The sequence below is a fragment of the Pleurodeles waltl genome, chromosome 4_2, assembly GCF_031143425.1.
Source record: "Pleurodeles waltl isolate 20211129_DDA chromosome 4_2, aPleWal1.hap1.20221129, whole genome shotgun sequence".
In the NCBI taxonomy this organism is placed as follows: domain Eukaryota; kingdom Metazoa; phylum Chordata; class Amphibia; order Caudata; family Salamandridae; genus Pleurodeles; species Pleurodeles waltl.
The window spans coordinates 949702677-949722778 of NC_090443.1; the positions used below are offsets into that span (position 1 = coordinate 949702677).

General features: G+C 46.6%; 1 protein-coding gene across 1 annotated transcript in view; it reads left to right on the forward strand.

Moving 5' to 3' along the window:
• POMGNT1 (protein O-linked mannose N-acetylglucosaminyltransferase 1 (beta 1,2-)) overlaps positions 1-20102 on the forward strand; it is a 217391-nt gene that overhangs the window by 112961 nt on the left and 84328 nt on the right. Inside the window, exons 14-15 of the mRNA XM_069232761.1 lie at positions 6559-6631; positions 15451-15579. Of these exons, the coding sequence (XP_069088862.1) occupies positions 6559-6631; positions 15451-15579 (202 nt within the window). The remainder of the gene's footprint in view (positions 1-6558; positions 6632-15450; positions 15580-20102) is intronic.

Here is a 20102-nt window from a genome sequence, read left to right on the forward strand (position 1 = left end):
AGGGCTGTCCACACATTAGATGTCAAAAGAGCCCTTATGTTCTACACTGATAGAACTAAAACTTTTAGAAACACTAAAAAATTATTTGTTAATTTTTCACTATTTTATAAAGGAAAGCCTATGTCCAAATAAAGTATTGGCAGATGGATAGTTATAGGAAAGCGATCCTTTTTGGGCATAGTCACCCCACTTTTTGCTTACTGGTACTGATGTTTTTCAACTAAGCTGCACTGGGTCCCTGCCAAACAGGTCCCTAGTGCCAGTGCTCTTTCCCTAAAATAAGGTAAAATGTTTACAGTTGGCACACTCCTGTACTGTAGGAAAATGGCTCCCTGTTGCAGTTACCCCCCACTTTTTGCCTGATATTGATGCTGACTTGACTGAGATGTGTGCTGGGACCCTGCTAACCAGGCCCCAGCACCAGTGTTCTTTCACTTAAAATGTACCATTGTTTCCACAATTGGCACACCCCTGGCACACAGATAAGTCCCTTGTAAAAGGTACCAGTGCTACCAAGGGCCCTGTGACCAGGGAAGGTCCCTAAGGGCTGCAGCATATGTTGTGCCACCCTAAGGGACCCCTCATCTAACACATGCACACTGCCATTGTAGATTGTGTGTGTTGGTGGGGAGAGAAAGGCAAAGTCGACATGGCATCCCCCTCAGGATGCCATGCCCACAAAATACTGCCTGTGGCATAGATAAGTCACCCCTCTAGCATGCCTTACAGCCCTAAAGCAGGGTGCACTATACCACAAGTGAGGGCATAGCTGCGTGAGCAATATGCCCCTACAGTGTCTAAGTCTATTCTTAGACATTGTAAGTACAGTGTGGCCATATTAAGTATATGGTCTGGAAGTTTGTCAAAAACGAACTCCACAGCTCCATCATGACTACACTGAATACTGGGAAGTTTGGTATCAAACTTCTCAGAATAATAAACCCACACGGATGCCAGTGTTGGATTTATAAAGAAATACACACAGAGGGCATCTTAGAGATACCCCCTGTATTTTACCCAATCCTTCAGTGCAGGACTGACTGGTCTGTGCCAGCCTGCTGCTGAGAGACTAGTTTCTGCCCCCCAGGGGTGAGAGCCTTTGTGCTCTCTGAGGACATAAACAAAGCCTGCTCTGGGCGGAGGTGCTTCACACCTCCCCCCTGCAGGAACCGTAACACCTAGCAGTGAGCCTCAAAGGCTCAAGCTTCGTGTTACAATGCCCCAGGGCACTCCAGCTAGTGGAGATGCCCACCCCCTGGACACAGCCCCCACTTTTGGCGGCAAGTCCAGGGGAGATAATGAGAAAAACAAGGAGTCGTCACCCACCAGTCAGGACAGCCCCTAAGGTGTCCTGAGCTGAGGTGACCCCTGCCTTTAGAAATCCTCCAAATTGATTTTGGAGGATTCCCCCAATAGGATTAGGGATGTGCCCCCCTCCCCACATATAGGAGGCACCAAAGAGGATATAGCCACCCTCAAGGACAGTATCCAGTGGCTATTGCCCTCCCAGACCTAAACACACCTCTAAATTCAGTATTTAGGGACACCCCAGATCCCAGGAAATCAGATTCCTGCAACCTGAAGAAAGGACTGCTGACATACAAGCCTGCAGAGAAGGAGGAAGACGACAACTGCTTTGGCCCCAGCCCTACCGGCCTGTCTCCAACTTCGAAAACCTGCTCCAGCGACGCATCCTTTAGGGACCAGTGACCTCTGAAGCCTCAGAGGACTGCCCTGGACTACAGGACCAAGAAACTCCCGTGAACAGCGGCCCTGTTCAAAACCAGCTACTTCTTTGCAACAAACAAGCAACTTCCAAAGACTTCACGTTTCCCGCTGGCAGCATGAGACTCTGCACTCTGCACCCGATGCCCCCGGCTCGACCTGCAGAAAACCAACACCTCCGGGAGGACTCCCCGGTGACTGCGAGCCCATGAGTAACCAGAGACGACCCCCCTGAGCCCCCGCAGCGACGCCTGCAGAGAGAATCCAGAGGCTCCTGAAGGAACCGAACTTCGACGCAGGAGTGACCCCCAGGCAACCCTCTGCCTATCCCAGGTGGTGGCTGACCCAGAAGCCCCACCCTTGTGCCTGCCTGCACCGCTAGAGTGACCCCTGGGTCCCTCCATTGAAACCTATACAAAACCCGACACCTGCTTTGCACACTGCGCCGGCCGCCCCTGTGCCGCTGAGGGTGTGTTTTGTGTGCCTACTTGTGTCCCTACAAAACCCCCCTGGTTTGCCCCCTGAGGACGCAGGTACTTACCTGCTGGCAGACTGGAACCGGAGCACCCCTGTTCTCCATAGGCACCTATGTGTTTTGGGCACCTCTTTGACCTCTGTACCTGACCGTCCCTGAGCTCCTGGTGTGGTAACTTTGGGGTTGCCTTGAACCCCCAACGGTGGGCTGCCTGTGCCCCAGGACTGAGACTTGTAAGTGTTTTACTTACCTCCTAATCTAACCTTTACTTACCTCCCCCAGGAACTGTTGATTTTTGCACTGTGTCCACTTTGAAAATAGCTTATTGCCATTTTTACAAAGACTGTACATGATATTGTTTCCATTCAAAGTTCCTAAAGTATCTAAGTGAAGTACCTTACATTTAAAGTATTAACTGTAAATCTTGAACCTGTGGTTCTTAAAATAAACTAAGAAAAGATATTTTTCAATGTAAAAACCTATTGGCCTGGAGTAAGTCTGAGTGTGTGTTCCTCATTTATTGCCTGTGTGTGTACAACAAATGCTTAACACTACCCTCTGATAAGCCTACTGCTCGACCACACTACTACAAAATAGAGCATTAGAATTATCTACTTTTGCCACTACCTTACCTCTAAGGGGAACCCTTGGACTCTGTGCACACTATTTCTTACTTTGAAATAGTATATACAGAGCTAACTTCCTACATGTACCTCTAGAAGTCCCTAGTAAATGGTACTCCTGGTACCTAGGGCCTGGGTACTGGAAAGGTTTCCTAAAGGCTGCAGCAGGCATTGTGCCACCCTCAGGGACCCCTCTAGAACAAGTTGCTCACAGCTGCCATTGCAGACTGTGTGCGTTAGTGCAAGCCAGGCGAAAACACAACATGGCACAACCCTTGTGTGCCATGTCCCACTCACTGCATCTAAATATATGAAAGTCACCCCTACAGAGGGCCTTAGAGCCCTAAGGCAGGGTGCAGTATATTTGATGTGAGGACACATCTTCATGAGCAGATGTATCCCTGTGATTTAAGTGAACAGGAAAGCCATCTTAAGGTATGCACTGGACACTAGTCTTTACGACTTACCCAGCTAAATAATGGCTTCACTTAAACGTATAGTGTTTGGTATCAAACAACTCGTCTTATTAAATACAGGCTGATGCCAGCCTTGGACTTATTTCGGCATGCACCAAGAGGACACCCTAAAACCTACTACTCCCTTAGTATGCTGGCTGACTGGTACAGACCAGCCTGCCACCACCAACATGTTTCTGACCCCCCTGGAGTTGAGAGTGCGCGCTCTGAGGTCAGAAACAATGCCTGCTCCAGGGGAAGGTGCATCACCTACGCCAGTAGGATAGCTAGGAAATCTGCATATCAATGACAGGGACTTGAAAGACCCTGCTGCCTTTGGTATGTGTCCCTGGCTTCCCCTAACCTGGGAGTTGCCACCCCCTGCCCTGAGACCCACTTGGCACGAGGACAGATGGCAAAATAAGTTATGCAAAAGGCATGTTCCACCTTTGGGCTGGCCACACCCCTATGGTGGGCCACCCAAAGTGGACACTTGCAGGGTTCCAACATCTTGATTTTGGTGGAACTAGGAATTCTGGGACAGGGTTATGCCAACTTCCCACAGGAAGTGATCATATGGGGGTGTAGTCACAACAAGGGTATGTAGCCCATTGGCTACTACTCAGAACTCCTCTAAATGCCCCTACATTGAGTATTTAGGCAGCCCCTGACACCAGAAGAACAGATTTGTCTCACCCAAGAAGAAGAGGACAAAGACGAGCCGAAGAAGTGAGAACTGTGGATGACTGGTGGACATTTGGTGCAAAACCATGCTTGCCTACCTGCTTCTGTCCAGACAATCGCAGCATCTCGTCTGATCCTGCAGCTGGTGGGACTCCAAAGTCTCGGAGTTTCTCCAGCACTTCGCCAGCCCGACAGCATCTCTCTTGGAGTGGAGGAGCCACTTCCTGTAGGCACCAACCACAATGTCCGCTCCACTGATCTGTTGGGTGGCTGCTGTGGTCTGCCGCCGCAGCAGCCACCCAAGAGGAGGTCACCATGCTACAAGAAGCCAATTCCGTCTCCACCATGTGAAAAGACATCAGGACCAACCGGAGCCGTCCTGCACAAATACCTGGAGTACTGGTCCCATTTCAGCAGCCAAGGCTTGTTGAAGTTCAATCTGGATTCCAACGTTGCATCTGAAGACCAGCCATCAGGGGATGCTAGCACTGCAGAGGACAGGAGTCCAGCTGCCTTGATTTGTCTCTTCTTGCAGGTCCACCAAAGAACAGGGGGCGCCTTGACATAAAAACGCCAACGACAAAGACCACTGTATCCGAGCTCCATGGCCCAGGTCCATGACATCCAACGGTGTACCCTTGCTCCCAGGACCCCAACCTACCGAGCCCCACGTTGGGAGCTCCCGGACTTTTCTCCAAGCCCCTCCTTGCAGTCTCTTTCTAGGTGGCTCCCCTCATTGCCAACCGTGCGGTGTGCATGACACCAGACTCGACTAGCACCACTGCACTGCACTGTATCGCTGGTCTTGCTTGTGACCTTGCACCCCTAGCACACTACAGTCCACAGGGGACCCCCGAGAACTTTTTGCAAGGACCCCTCTGCAGTTAAAAGTATTTTGGAACCTTTCCGCATAAAAGCGCATTTGAGTAAAAGTGTTACTTACTTGCTAAATCAATATAACTGCAACATTACTTATCATCTTTGATCTTTTCTTCTGTTGAAACATTATACAAACAAAGTAAAAATTTGTTTTCGAAACATCTGTTTTGAGTTCCTTCTTGAGTGTGTCTCATTTATTGACTGTTTGTTCAATAAATGCGTAGCACTACCCTCTGATGAGCCTAATTGCTCAACCCCAACACCACAAAAGAGAGCTTTTGGGATTATTACTTTCACCAGTGTGAACCAATAAGGGTCACCTGTACTATTTCCATAGCATACCCGTACATTAGCTACACTGCATAGATAGCTGGCTTCCTATAATAAAGTGCTTTCAAACATGTTACACTAACACTACACACCAGGCCAACTTCCGACCCTTTGTAAGCATCTGTTTGTGGTATGTAGTGCTGTAGATTCACATGCGTCCACCCTCCTCCCTGGACACCTGTGCCATTGCAGTTTAATTCGTATACACAAGGACATCTCTTTACTTATATTCACTTTACGCTCCACGCTCACCTGCCTGCAGGAAAACAATCTAACAATGAAGTCAGTGCTCATTATCACCACTATACCTCGTGACTCACAAGACTTCTTCGAAGGAAACACAACTTGCACACATCCAAACCCAACCATAGATGGCAGGAGTATGCAAAGCGTGTAAATCTACAGCACTACATGCCACGAACAGATGCTTACTGAGTAAATATCGTTTTCCTTTGGCCTTGTTGCAATCATCAATCGGACAGAACTGTTTTTTGGATGGTTTCTGGTTCTACAGTCTCACAGTAAGCTAGCACTGTAAGCTGCAGCGCTACCCAGAATAATTTAACTCAGTTTAGAGGTAGAGCATGGAAAGCTTTGGGTATAAAACTTAGCAAATTGGTTCAGATGAAACTTGGTGCTTTGCAGTGAATCACTCTAATGGCATTGGAATTCCCAAATATAGGTTCTTCAGTTCGCTGTACATTGGGGGTTAAAGCCGCAACTCGCCAATGATGGTAGCCTAAATATGTATCCCTTTTTTCCTCTGCCTCCACTGGCGCTATAATGCTAACTTGTAGTACAGCAATGGTGAAACAAGGGTGTTGCAGAGCATACCTCTCAACTCTGCCCAACATTTTGTATTGGATGTTGCAACCTAAATTGTAATTAAGGCCTCCACTACAGTAGCACACTCATACATTGCAGAGAACCTGAAGACGTAAAATGGGAACAGGTTGAGGCTAGCGTTGAAAATAGGTTAGTATATTAATGACTAGGTAAGTGCAGCTGGAGATTTGATTATGAAGCCTGTACACATCTACATTTCTTTCCGTCTTTGGTTGTTTGTATGTTATAGTAAGAACAATCATCTCTTGACTGTCTCAACTTCACTCTGGCTTCTGCCACTTGAACAATGGATCATATCCTATAGCCTGGTAGTATCTAATGTTCTATCTTGTTTTCATTGGTGTCAGCCCAGCAGCATATTTGACAGTAGGGTAATTTCCACAAATCTGATCTCTCGAAACCTCAGTTTTTTTAAATTCTGTGATTCATCTTTGTATGATAGTTTCGACTGTGTAGATCAGGTGTCAGCAGGGATATATTGCATGCTCCCTTATTATGGAAATAAGTAATTGTTGATCTGTTGACTTTTATTTTCTTTTAGTTTTCTCAGTCAGACACTTCATTTACTGGAAGAAGATGAGAGCCTGTATTGCATTTCTGCGTGGAACGATCAGGTAGGTTGAACCTCGATTGACAGAAGCTGCTGCTCCCTTCTGTAATCAGGTCTTGGCTGAAACTCCTAATTCTAACAAGGGCCAAGCACTGACACCCCCGACATGCACACTGTGCATTCAACGCAAATAAAATCACTGAAATCAAGCTAGATTTCTTATTCCTCACCTTAATATAGTGAGACAGTCTTAAGTCATCTTCGACCACCTACAACTACATAGTGCTTCCATCACCCATGAAGACCAGGATGAACACTCAGGAGAAAGTGTAACTGTAATGCACTGAAACATACTTTCCTGCAAAACACCTATATACAATTCTTTTGAATCCTTAAAACTAACTTGGAACCTTCTCCAAATTAGATCATTTATCTTCATACCCTTAAAAAGCTACCATGGAAAAACAGAGCCCTTCTCAATGAATTCACAGACTGTACCACAGAACAACAAACACTGTACAAGAAAAACCTCTGTCCTAGAGATTTTAGCCTAAACTGGGGGATAAAAGAGGTCAGCTCATTTCAAAATTGTCTTGATTACACCTGAAGATACCATACCTGGTCATTAATGACGCTATCCTAGCAGCTGGTTTTAAACCATTTGAAGTTGATTTGTCTGAACACTCCATCCATATCCCCAGTGTATGTAAAACTTCTCCGCCCACTGCAGAACCAATGTCTAGATTCCCCTTCAAACCTATGACTAATGACTTCTTTGCAAATATAATAGCCACAGTAAATCTCCCAAATGGCAATAGGATCAAGTCCCTGTTTTTACAAAACAATGAGGCCATCACACAATCAAAAGAAAAAATAGCACCGTTTAAACCAAGCAAATAGTCATCAAATGTGGGCAACCCAAGGTGCTCTCATAAACATTTTTGAAAAAACAGTATCTCTGGAAACTGGAAAGAAAATGTATAGCCGCCAAAACTCAAACAGATCCCTTTAATTATTAAAAGTTGCCAGGAAAAAAAAATACAAACAAGATATTATTCCCTCCAAGACCTAGTTCTCTGGGCCAGACTTGCTTTTTATTCATCAGAGATTTCCCCAGTGAGCTGCAGCCATTTGAGATTGGTTTTGAAGGCCTAGGGCAGTGGCTGGTGCCATTGTCATTTTCCTTAGCTCCCTGAGGTTATTTACGGAAAACATAGAGGGTTTCAAAAGAGTGAGAGAGGCAGATGGAAAGAAAGAAGCGAGAGGGGAAAAAAAGAAAAGGGGAATGGTTAGGTGGATGGATGAATGAATGGAAACAGAGCAATGAAAGGAAGGTGTGCATGGGAGGAGAAGGGGAGAGTAGCTTGAGCACTTATACCGGTGCTGCTTTTGGTTTCCCAGTTTGGCACTCCTTGTACTCCCAAAACAAAACCTGCAACTCACTAAACAAGAGAACTATTCCAAACTACTAACAGCAACCATGAAACCATGCCTCAGATCTTACAAAGTAGAAACCAACTCTAAATGTGAGGAGCTGCAATAATTCTTCCCTAGCAAAATTGGTTCTCTGAAGATTTTAATCCAATCGAGAGATAACACAAAACTGCTAATATCTGATAGCGACTTCTAGTTGCAGATGCCTTACCTTTTGAATTTCCCCAGGCGTCGGACTAGATCCGGAGACTTTTTCTTCGAGCAGTACCTCTGAGCGCCGTCAGGTGGCGTCAGTCGTCTACGCTGGTGTTGGTGGCATTGTGTTCGCCTCGATGACGTCGCGGTCGATTATAGGCGCGACCCCGGTGCGCTGACTTCAGTTCCTTTCTTTCTGCACCAGCCTACGCGCAGATCCGGAGAGGAGCTACCTCAGTCACTTTTTGACTTTGGCGACATTTTTGACGAACGATTTTGATGAGGTTGTGGATGCATTGAGGGATGTCCCGCAAGACCATTTTAAGCCCTGTGACTCCGGTCACCAAATGATATCGGTGATGGATCCGCACCTCGTGTCTTTAGTGCCTGGAGCAAAAAGTCGTGGTCCGAATGTCGGACCATGAACCCGAAAGGTTTGATGGAGCAGTCCCTAAAGCTAATGGCGGCCCGACACTCGACTCCGCCGTGCTCACGGTCTCGTTCGAGAGGAAGGTCTCAAGACCAGCCGCGGAGTCACCACCACTCTTCATCCTCAAAGTCATTAGGGTGTTCGGGTCATAAGAAAAAAGTCGAAGAAGAATAAACATTCTTCGACTGCACCCCGTCGCTCGGACGATGCGGCATGGGAAGAGCGTAGACGCTCTAGGCCTCTGTCCACGGAGCCTCCATCTGGGTCCGCCTTGCGCTTCCCCGACTTCCTGGGCGCCAGAGCCACCGCTGCCCAGCTAAAAGAGTTTTATGAGGCAATGCGCCTCATTTTTGGGCAGACTGACCCACCTTCAGCGCCCTCGGGCACAGGTGAGTCGGTGAGGGCCCCCTCGGGTTCGAATTCGTTGGCTTTGGCCACAGCTCCGGAGGGTTCCTCCGAATCCAATCTCTGATTTGCTCTGACGCCGGTCGTGCCACAACGACCTTCCCTGGCTTACGGTCAGACGTTGACGCACCCGACGTCGGTTGGGCCCACAATCGATGTTGATCCTATTCTCATCCATGACGACATGGAGCCGGGACAACATCGCGCAACGTTCTCTATGGTTGATCCAGACCCTTATACTTATGGGTATGGATACGAGAGTTTAGAGAGGCCGCTGGACCCTTTAGAATTCCAGCTTGACCCTCAAATGGACTGGGTGCATGATTTGGGTGATGCCAGTGGTTTAGACATCTCTCCTGACACTGGTATGCTCTCTCCCCCCCTACCATGGCTACGTAGGAGGGTGCCACATACTCTGTGGTGATGAGAAGGGTGGCTGAGGTCTTGGACCTTGAGCTACCTTCTGTGGAGGTTAACATCCTAACCGGCGTGCTTCAGCCGGGGTCTTCCACATCAGAACCCCTTCTCCCCTTTAATGAGGCACTGCCAGGAGTCCTTTTGGTTACTTGGTCCAGACCCAGCACAGGGGCTCCTGGGAATAGGATGATTGCCCACTGCCATCGGCCTGTGCCTGTGAAATGTCTCACCCAACAACTCACGCCTGAGAGTCTTGTGATCCAGGCTTCCTCTTCTCCTTCGTCTGGTGCATTCCCACATACCGGAGGATCGCATTGCACTTCTCTGTGAGGAAGTCAAAGCTCTTTTGGCCAAAGGAGCTATAGAGAGGGTCTCTGCGTCAGAAGTAGGTTGTCGTCGTTATTCCCGTTACTTTGTGGTGCCAAAGAAAGACCAGGGCCTTCGCCCTGTCTTAGATCTTCAGTCCCTCAATCTCTTCTTCAAAAAGGAGAAGTTCAAGATGCTGACATTGGCTCAGGTCTTATCTGCCCTGAACCTGGGACTCTGGATGGTATTGTTGGGCTTGTAGGACGCACACTTCCACATCCCCGTCTTGCCGTCCCACAGACATTACCAAAGATTTGTGGTAGGACACAAGCACTTTCAGTTCATTGTGCTCCCCTTTGGGCTTACCAGAACCCCTTGGGTGTTCACGAAGGTGATGGTAGTGGTTGCAGCTCATCTGCGCAGGTTAGGGGTCCCAGTCTTGCCCCCTACCTCGATGACTGGCTGTTAAAGGCGAATACACCCTAGAAAGTAGTCTCCCACTTCCAGACTTTGGCGAACCTCTTGCATTCGCTGGCGTTCACTATTAACATGCCAAAGTCACACCTGACTCCTTCTCAGATGCTCCCTTTCATATTAGCTGTTCGGGACACAGTGCAGTTTCGGGCTTATCGTCCCAAAAAGCAAGTCCAGGATATTCGGGTTATGATACAGATGTTTCAGCCTCTATCCTGGATTTCAGTGAGAGTGACTGAGGCTGCTGGGCCTCATGGGCTCCTGCATCCTGCTGGTTCAAAAGGCCAGATGACCTATGCTGGCTCTGCAGTTGGACCTGAAGTTCCAATGGGCGCAGCATCAGGGGAGACTATCTGACAAAGTCCAGATCTCGGAAGGAGCTGCGAAAGATATTTAGTGGTGGCTAACGAATCAAGATTTCACCAACTGGACCTCACAGTAGTGATGGATGTGTCACTCCTGGGATGGGGCGGCTGGCAAAGATCGGAGGCCTCTGGTATCCGGCTAAATCCAGGCTTCATATCAATCTATTGGAGCTCCGTGCGATTCGACTAGCATTGAAAGCATTTCTTCCCTCTCTCAAAGGGAAAGCAGTGCAAGTGTTCATAGACAACACCACCGCCATGTGGTACTGCAACAAACAAGGCGGAGTGGGGTTCTGGACTCTTTGTCAATAGGCCCTTTGTCTCTGGACTTAGCTGGAACATCAGGATATTTCCCTGGTGGTTTAACATCTGGCGGGTTCCTTGAACGCCAGAGCAGACTAACTCAGCAGACGATGCATAGTCGATCACGAATGACGTCTCCATCCGAAGGTGACGCAGGGTCTCTTTCAGCAGTGGGGAGAGCCTTGGTTAGAACTCTTCGCCTCCAAAGAGAATGCGCAATGTCAGCTGTTTTGCGCGTTGGAGTTTCCAAGGCGGCACTCGCTCGTCAACGTCTTTCGTCTCGAGTGGAGCTCAGGCCTCCTCTACGCCTTTCCGCTCGTACCACTTCTGCCCAGAGTTCTGAAGAAGATCAGGCAAGACCGGGCCCAAGTTATTCTGGTGGCTCCAGACCAGGCACGAAGAGTCTGGTATCCCGAGCTCTTGAGCATGGCCATAGCTCCCCCGATCAGACTGCCCAGTCAGGAGGATCTTCTGTCGCAGCAGCAGGGGAGGGTCATCCACCCGAACCGGTCTACTATCCCGGTCCCTGTGTGGAAGGCTTTTGATCTTCCACCTGAAGTCTGTAACATCATCTAGGCACCCAGGCGTTTCTCCACCAAAACGGTATATGCCTGTCATTGGAAAACATTTGTGGCATAGTGTATCGACAAATCTGTTGATCCTCTTTCTGCAAATCTTTCTGAAGTTCTGCTCTTTGTTCTCTCTTGACGAACAGGGCTCTTTCTTGGGCACCCTCAAGGGCTATCTTCTTTCTATCTGCCTTCCTGAGACTACCTGACCAAACTTCTTTATTCAAATCTCACATTGTAGAAGGTTTCTCAAAGGCCTCACACATCACTTCCCACCTATCATGCCCCAATGGGATTTAAATTGAATCCTCCCATATCTGATGTACACTCCATTCGAGCTGCCTCATAGCTGCCCTTTACAGCTCCTAACCATCAAGTCTGCCTTCTTGGTTGCCATTACCTCTGCACGCAGGGTGAGTGAGCTCCAAGCTCTGTCATCTAAACCACCTGTTTTGGCAGTACATCCTGACAAAGTGGTACTCTGCACTACGGCTTTTTTTCTCCCTAAAGTGGTAACATCCTTCCATGTAGGTCACTCCATCACCTTGCCTACTTTTTACCCACCCCCACATCCCTCACATGAGGAGGAGAGACTCCACCGCCCGGACCCAAAAAGAATGTTGATGTTCTACCTTGATCGTACTAAAGACTTCCGGGTGGACGATCAACTCTTTGTGGGATATGTGGGGGTGAAGAAAGGGAAGGCGGTGCTAAAGAGAACCATTTCACGATGGATCCTCCTGTGCATCCGAATGTGCTACGGTTTGGCAAAGAAGCAACCTCCTGAGGGTTTGCGAGCTCACTCAACTAGAGCAACTTCAGCTACCACAGCGTTAGCAAGAGGCGTTCCAGTCCTGGATATCTGTCAGGAAGCCACGTTGGCATCTCTGCACACGTTCACCAAGCACTTCTGCCTGAACAATCAGGTCCGTAGGGACTGCTTCTTTGGTTGTTCGGTCCTACAGGACTTCCTGGTGTGATCTTGGTTCGCAGCCCACTTCCGGGGATGGTTTTGCTCGGGTATCTATTCAAAAGGTAAAAAATCTGCAACTAGAAGTCTCTAGCAGATGTACATGTTACTTACCTTCGGTAACAATATATCTGGTAGAGACATATTCTAGTTGCGGATTCTTACCGCTCTGCGAACTGATATCTAGGGGCAGGAACTTTCCTTAAAGGGCCCTAGCTTTGGCGCATCACTATCAGTGTTCTTCACTGCTCCGTGCTTCTGGCGTGGAAAGTCGTAGAAAGAAACGGACGTAGGCGTGCCGGGGTGGTGCCAATATACGACCGCGACGTCATCACGGCGAACACAATGCCTCTGATTCCCGCGGAGTCGACCGAAGCCACCTGACGTCGCCCAGAGGTATTGCTCAAAGGAAAAAGTCTCTGGATCAAGTCTGATGCCTGGGGGAATTCAAAAGGTAAGGAACCTCAACTAGAATATGTCTCTACCAGATATATTGTTACTGAAGTTAAGTAACTTGTACATATGGTATTTTACGAAAAGCAAATAATGGACTGAATTTGACTTTATCTCTAAGATAGCCTATTTAGAAAATTCAAAAATCTAAAACCAAGTTATAAATTATGACTTCTGCAGCCAGAATCATTACAAATAACTTCCACCCGTTCAGTAAGGCACAGTGCCAACTAATCAATACATTCTAAAAAAATCTTTCCAGGGTTACCCAGCCCTAAAAGGGGAAAAAAGCAAACCTAAATGTTCTCTCAAACTTCTATCTATTACCAATCAACCACGGTAGGAAAATGTATTGAAAATGTTTAAAAATAAAACTAGAACTAGCAACTCATATCACCACACTACTCTCTCCACAAAGAAGTAATCAGTAGCCTTATCCATCTTGATTTATCACAGCCTATGCCACCTTTGAGCATCAAAGGCTACATGAGATCCTGAAGACCTGAAAGTCCTCAACTCGTTCATATGCTTCCTCACTCTCTACAAAAAGCTGATTATGAGATCAGTTGCTTCTAATTCAACAAGTTTCACCTGCAGCTCCCCTCAGCTTTTAAATGGAGTCTTTGAGGGACCTGATGGAGGAGATGGGTGTGAAGATCCAATATCCTGATGACACTCTGATCTACTTGGAAACAAACATCCTGGAAGATGTCTGCACTGTTAAATTACAAGACTGGATGACATCCAATTTCTTCAGACTTGATCCTGAGAAAACGTAATCCAACACTATACATAAACAGAGCCACAAATTCAACATTGAGTGCTTAAAGGAGCTCCGAACTGAGGTTTGAACCCCATCCTATCACCTGAAGTGTAAACTCCAGGCATTTGGATCACTTAATCTGTCAGTGACCTCCGACATCAGCCACACAGTGAAAGCAGTCAGAATAACATAATTCTTTTTTTATAAAAATAAAAAAATCTCCAACCCCTCTTACCACCAGATGGCTTGTGTCTTTCCATCAAATTTCTTGTAATCTTCTAAACATATTATGGAAATTTTATTCTCAACAAAGCTCCTAAGTTTTCCCTTTACTTTCTCACAGCTGCCATCCATTTTGCAGCTTGCTGGATCTCAAGCAACTGAAAAAATGAGTAAATAGCCCTAGTTCTAAGAACTTCACTGGCTCCCCATGAGGCGAGACTGAAATTCAAATTGGCCTCCATAATGTTAAGTTATTCACTCCACACAGCCAGTCAACTAAAACACTTTAAAAAAAATCTCAGGAGGAAACAAATCTCAAAGAATGAAACAGACCCTTATCCTGGAATTTAAAAACTTAAAGCTCATTCTGCCTGTTAGAAGTTCCCTAAGGCCCTGCCAATGGGACTGAACCACTACTTTGGGGGACCCTGCCAGCTGAAGTGAGATGCTATGAAGACCGCTTAACTTCAGCAAGAGGCTAAAAATCATTCTATTTAACTACTATTTGAATTGACTGCAACCTGAAATAATTTACCCAGCACTTGCACCAAATAGTCCCCTCTCTTACATCCTCTGTCTTGACAATCAATATTTAAATGACTGACTCTTCTTCTTGCCTCATCCCCCCTTTCCTTTGCCTTTTTGCTCTTCCTATATATCACACAGTCATCACTGCTTCCTCTCTGACTGTCGCCTTGTTTTCCACAGTGATAGGTATTAATCACTCACTTTGTTTCTGTTCTATTCTTTACTACTATTTCAGTGTAATAAGAGACCATTATCTACTTCGATATCTTATGAAAAACAGTGACATCTCTGGGTAGAGTGATGCAACAGAAATGTGTATAAATAAAGTACACAATGGTATTTTATAACTTTTAAGATTAGTTTGTATTCAATTGCTGAGCAATAGAGCTTTAAAACATGCAGCATCACACTATCATCCCATATTGTCACAGTCCACAGTTTGTCAACTCCACTAAGTTGAGATGCGCTACTTCTGGGTTGTAATGCTTAAAGGATAAATACAACCTAATACACATTAGAACTGAAAGTGTGACAGTGTTTGCCTTATTTCAGTCTGTGAGTGGATCACAGGTGTAAACTTGTATTTGCTTTTCATTTTTATTCTGCACATTTAATCTGCTGATTCATCTGTAAAGTTATCTTAGTAATACAACATAAAACAGGGCTGACTTCAGGCTGCATATCACATGGTCCCGCTGTCTTATTTTTTTGCAAATGTTTCCTCCCCTTTGTATTAGCAACGACGTTGAACTGAATACTACTGGGTAGCTCAGCATTGGAAGCACAGGAGTGCTGAGAAAGAGACGAGATTGGTGTGATAAGTGATATTCGAAGAGACATAGTGACCAACAATGAAAGTGCCATGCAAATATAGAAAGAGTGTAAGAGGAGTGATATCCTATCTGTGCAGACATGGAGGATACTTGACATCTGGATTGCTACAGGGCCTCTACACTTTTGCTCTGCTAGGGCTGTTCTTGTCTTTATTTTCCTTTTGCAATTAAATCCTTGCTGCTTGAGAAATAATTTATCTCTGTTTTGTTGTTTAGGGTTATGAGCACACATCTGAAGATTCCTCCCTTTTATATCGTGTGGAGACCATGCCAGGCCTAGGATGGGTTTTGAGGAAAACCCTTTACAAAGAAGAATTGGAACCTAAGTGGCCCACTCCGGAAAAAGTGAGTGCCCGAACATTTATAATGTGTGCAGTGAATGAAATCAGTATCTTTTTATTTGCTGGCAATTTGAATATGGCTACCCCCTTCAGAGCTCTCTTCCTTATGATTAAGGGCCTAATTTAGAGTTTGGCAGACAGGTTACTCTGTCCGGATACCCCGCCCGCCGTTTTATGGCATCATCATACGGCGGACAGGATATCTGTCACATTTGTGACAGAGTAGCCCCCTCCGCCAAACTTTAAATCGCGCCACAAGTAATATAATCATTTCAAATAGTTGGTCTTCAAATTTACTGTCCAAACATTCTGTTTATAGTACATAAAATCTCTTGTTCATTAATCCTCACTGCAGATATTGACAGGCATGTAAGGCTAGATTGAACCTAGCTTGCTCTTTTTCAGCGTGACTAATTACATTGCAGGATTTAAGGCTTGCAGCAACTTTCGCAAGGAGATGTCTTTGATAGATCCCCTCAAGGTATGTCTGAGTTGTTTGGGCCATGTCTCAATTTGTCTGAAGAGTGACCCTGAAGGTGATTCGGGACCTCAGAGCCAAGCTGTACAATGCTGAACATTGTAGAAAGTTGCATAATTCCTGTTCCTGCTTAAAGTCAAGAGCACAGACTTGTTAGTGCTCTCTGGGCAACTCTTGTGACCAATCTTCATCATAGTCAAAGTTTTCAGGTAAGTCGAAGTCTAAAAAGAAAGATTAAAAGTCCAAATGTGTCTCAATGCTCCCCCATTAGAAAATTCACAAGGACATCAGAATCACCAACGGTTTGGGCAGAACAGTTGAGTCTAGTGTGGTGCTCAGGCACCACACATGAGTGCTAAGGCCCACCACCTCAAAAATCTTCACTCATGTCCTTTTGAGGTCAAAGTATCCCAGGGTGAATTCATCATGTGGTATCCAGGCCTTCAAGGACACTGAACCTCCCAGTCCCCTGGCTTCCCCGCAGTGGCCTCCAGGCCACTTTAGTTTGCCCTTGGCTGCACTCAGCCTCTCTTCAGGTGTTAGCAGGACATAACATCCAACAGGTGAATCCTGAATATAGTTCAGTGGGGCTCTGCCCTGTACTTCCTTTTTTTGACCCACCTCCTCTTACACCTTTATTGAAACAGCTTTTGAAGGACCACTTGTCCCTTTTTTCAGCAGGAAGTTCAGACTATTTTTTTGTAGAGTCCCAACTTTGGAAATCTGAACTGGATGTTATTCCCATTTATTTCTTTGTGTTGAAAAAAAGGCGGAGGTCTCTGTTCTTCTTCTTTTTTTAGGTTTTCTACCTCTCAATCTCTTCCTGAGGAAGGACAAATTCACAGTGCTCACGCTGGCCCAGGTGGCATCTTCCCTGGATCTAAGAGACTGGATGGTAGCATTGGACCTATTTCCATGTTGCCATCTTGTAGGCCACGAGTCGTGACTATTTTCAGTTTGCTTTGCTCCCTTTTGGACTCACAAGTGCCCTTTGGGTGTTCATGAAGGGCATGGTGACAGCATACCTTTGGAAGTTCAATGTTCCAGTCTTCCTGTACCTCAACAACTGGCTGTTGAAGGTGGGCTTGTCATAGTGTGGCGTGGACCACATCCAGACAATAGTTAAGCTCCTGGCCTCATTAGGGTTCACTATCACCGGCCGAAGTCACACCTAACTCCTTCCCTGAGGTTCCCTTTTATTGGAGTCATCCTGGATATGGTGAGTTACCAGACCTTCCCTGAATCAGAGAGTCCATGACATTCTGGTGGCAATCCTGATGTTTAGCCTCAGTCCGGGATCTCAGTGAGAGTGGCTCTGAGGCATCTTGGTCGATTGACCGCCTACATCCTGCATGTCAACCAAGCCAAGTGGCATATGCAGATCCTGCAGTGGAATCTGAAGTATCAGTAGGGCCAGCACCAAGGAAACCTGTCAGATTCAATCTATTTCAGAGGAGACTGCAAAAGATCCTCACTAGTGACTACTCTACTACCATTGGGCCAGCAGCCGTCCCCGCCCTCCCTAACCAATGCAGAGCGGACAGTGGGGAGGGATGCATCGCTGCTGGGTTGGGGAGGCTGTGTGAGGAAGGGGATCAGAGGTCATTGGTCTCCAGGGAAGATCAGTCTCCACATCAACCTGGCCATTCACTTGGCGTTGAAGAACTTCATACTGTCTGTCAAGAGAGGCTGGTTTATGTCCTGACAGACCACACCACCGCCATGTGGTAATGCAACCAACGGGGCAGAGTGGGGTCCTGGAGCCTGTGCTGAGATGCCTTGCATCTCTGTAACTAGCTGGATCGTCAGGGCACTTCCTTGATCATGTGGCACCTCTGAATGGCAGGGTGAACAAACTAGACTGATGATGCCTAGCAGAATACAAATTGCAGTTCCACCCAAAGGTGGTGCAGGCATCTTCTAGTAAAGAGGAGAATCCTGGCTTTATCTCTTCACCACTCCAAGAATGCATTCTGCCAACACTTTTTTGATTGTTGGTGTTTCCAATAAGGCTGTCTTTCAGAGACTCATTCTGCCTGTAATCTCATTCTGTCTGTAGTGGAGCACAGACCTCCTATATACCTTCTTACCTCTTCCTCTCCTGCCCAGAATTCTGAGGCTCAGGGAGGGACGACTGGCCTAAAGTCATTTTGGTGCCTCTAGACTGGGCCATGAGTGTGGTATATAAAATTTCTGGACATGAGCATCTCTCCTCCGATCAGGCTGCTTCTTCAAGTGGATGGTCTCACAGCAGAGAAAGGGCTTACACTCAGGCCTGCATACACTTCACCTCCATCTGTAGCTGCTGAACAGCTGCAGTTGACTGAATCCAGCCTTCCTCCTGAAGACTGGATTCAGTCAACTGCATCCTTGTGCCCAGGCGTCGTTCTATAATGTCAAATTTGCGACGCTGTGTGGCACCCATAATATGGACCCATTGCAGGCCAGACTGTCAGATGTCTTGATGTTTGTTTTATCTTTGGGCCTGCAGGACTTGCAGTGGGATGGCTAAAGATTATCTGCCGGCCCTTTCACCCTTTTTGTATTTATCGAATCTACCATCCTTGTTCAAATCACCTGTTGTAATATGATTTCTCAAATGTTTCATCCAGTTGTTTTCTCCTTAACTGTTTAGTGATGCCACAGAGGGACTTTAATTTGGTTATCACTTTTCTTATGTACACAACTTTTGAGCCGCTACAGAGCTGCCCCGTGTCTCCTGGCCCTTTCTCATTGTGATAGCCTCAGCTCGTCACATGAGTGATCTTCAAGCTCTGTCAGCCATACACTACCTTTTTTCCCCCCCAGACAAGCGGGTGCTGGAGACTATAGCAAAGCATCTGCCCAAAGTTGTGACTCCCTTTCATGTAGACTTCCAACAATTTCGCTGCGTCTCACCCCTGATAATAGGTGGCAGAGCTTCATCTTTTGGTCCTCCAGAAGAGCGCTGAATTTTTACATCCATCATGCAAAAGGCCATCGGATGGACACACAGCTCTTTGTGGCATTCTCTGGGGCAAAGAATGGGAAGACAACGTAGAAGATGACTTTATCCAGGTGAATAATCCTCTCCATTAAGATCTGTTACAATTGGTGAAGAAGCATCATCCAAAGGCCATTCCACCAGGGCCATGACTGCTACCACTCCACAGGCACATAGTGTCTGTCGTGGATATTTGTCAGGATGCAACATGGGCATCAGTGCACGTGTTCAGGAAGCAGCATTTTCTTGACAGTGTGGTCTGACTGGAAGTGGGTTTTGGCTCTTCGATCCTGGCTTTATGGTCTGCTTCATTCAATAAACCCACCATGGGAGGGGTGCTACTTCGATATCTATTCTATGTGTGAGGAATCTGCATTTAAATGTATTTGTGAGAACTCATTACTTTCATTCCGTAATGCTCTTTCTGGTGTGCACTCTATCTAACCACAGATTCCTTATTACCCTTTCGCCTCCCTGTTCTGTAAAATGGACTCTTATCCATCTAAAAAAGGTCCCACATTAGAGACCTGCACATTGGTACAACTAATGGGCTATTTGAGCTCTGTGTTCGAGGGTGTGGACTGTGTCGAGAAGGAAACGGACATTGGCAGAGTGAAGTCAATGCAGAGCTGCGCAGCGCCACATACTGGTGCAATGCTGAAAATCTTCTGCATGCAGTCTGGTGCCTTGGGATATTCTACAGCTGAGGATTCTGTGGTTATCTAGGGTATCCTAGTGCATCAACTTAAGGTAGGTAACCTGTTCAAGACTTGCTTTAGTGTATGTTTTTGAGAAAATAAATTACTCTATGGAAATGTGGTAGCGTAGACTCTAGGCTCTTTAGACCCCTGAGCATGTACTGCCCGGATCCCTGCTACAGTGCACTTTTAACTGCCTGCTCCGGACGAGGACAGTGCAGCAGGTTACAGAAACTGTGTTGGTGGACTAATCATTTGTGTGGCCTTCAAAGCCTGCTTTTAGTTCCTCTGTGGCAATTCAGTATTTTGATTTCACAGATGGCCTTCTTAGCAGCAACAGCATTCACAAGTAAACTCTGGGTTCCACG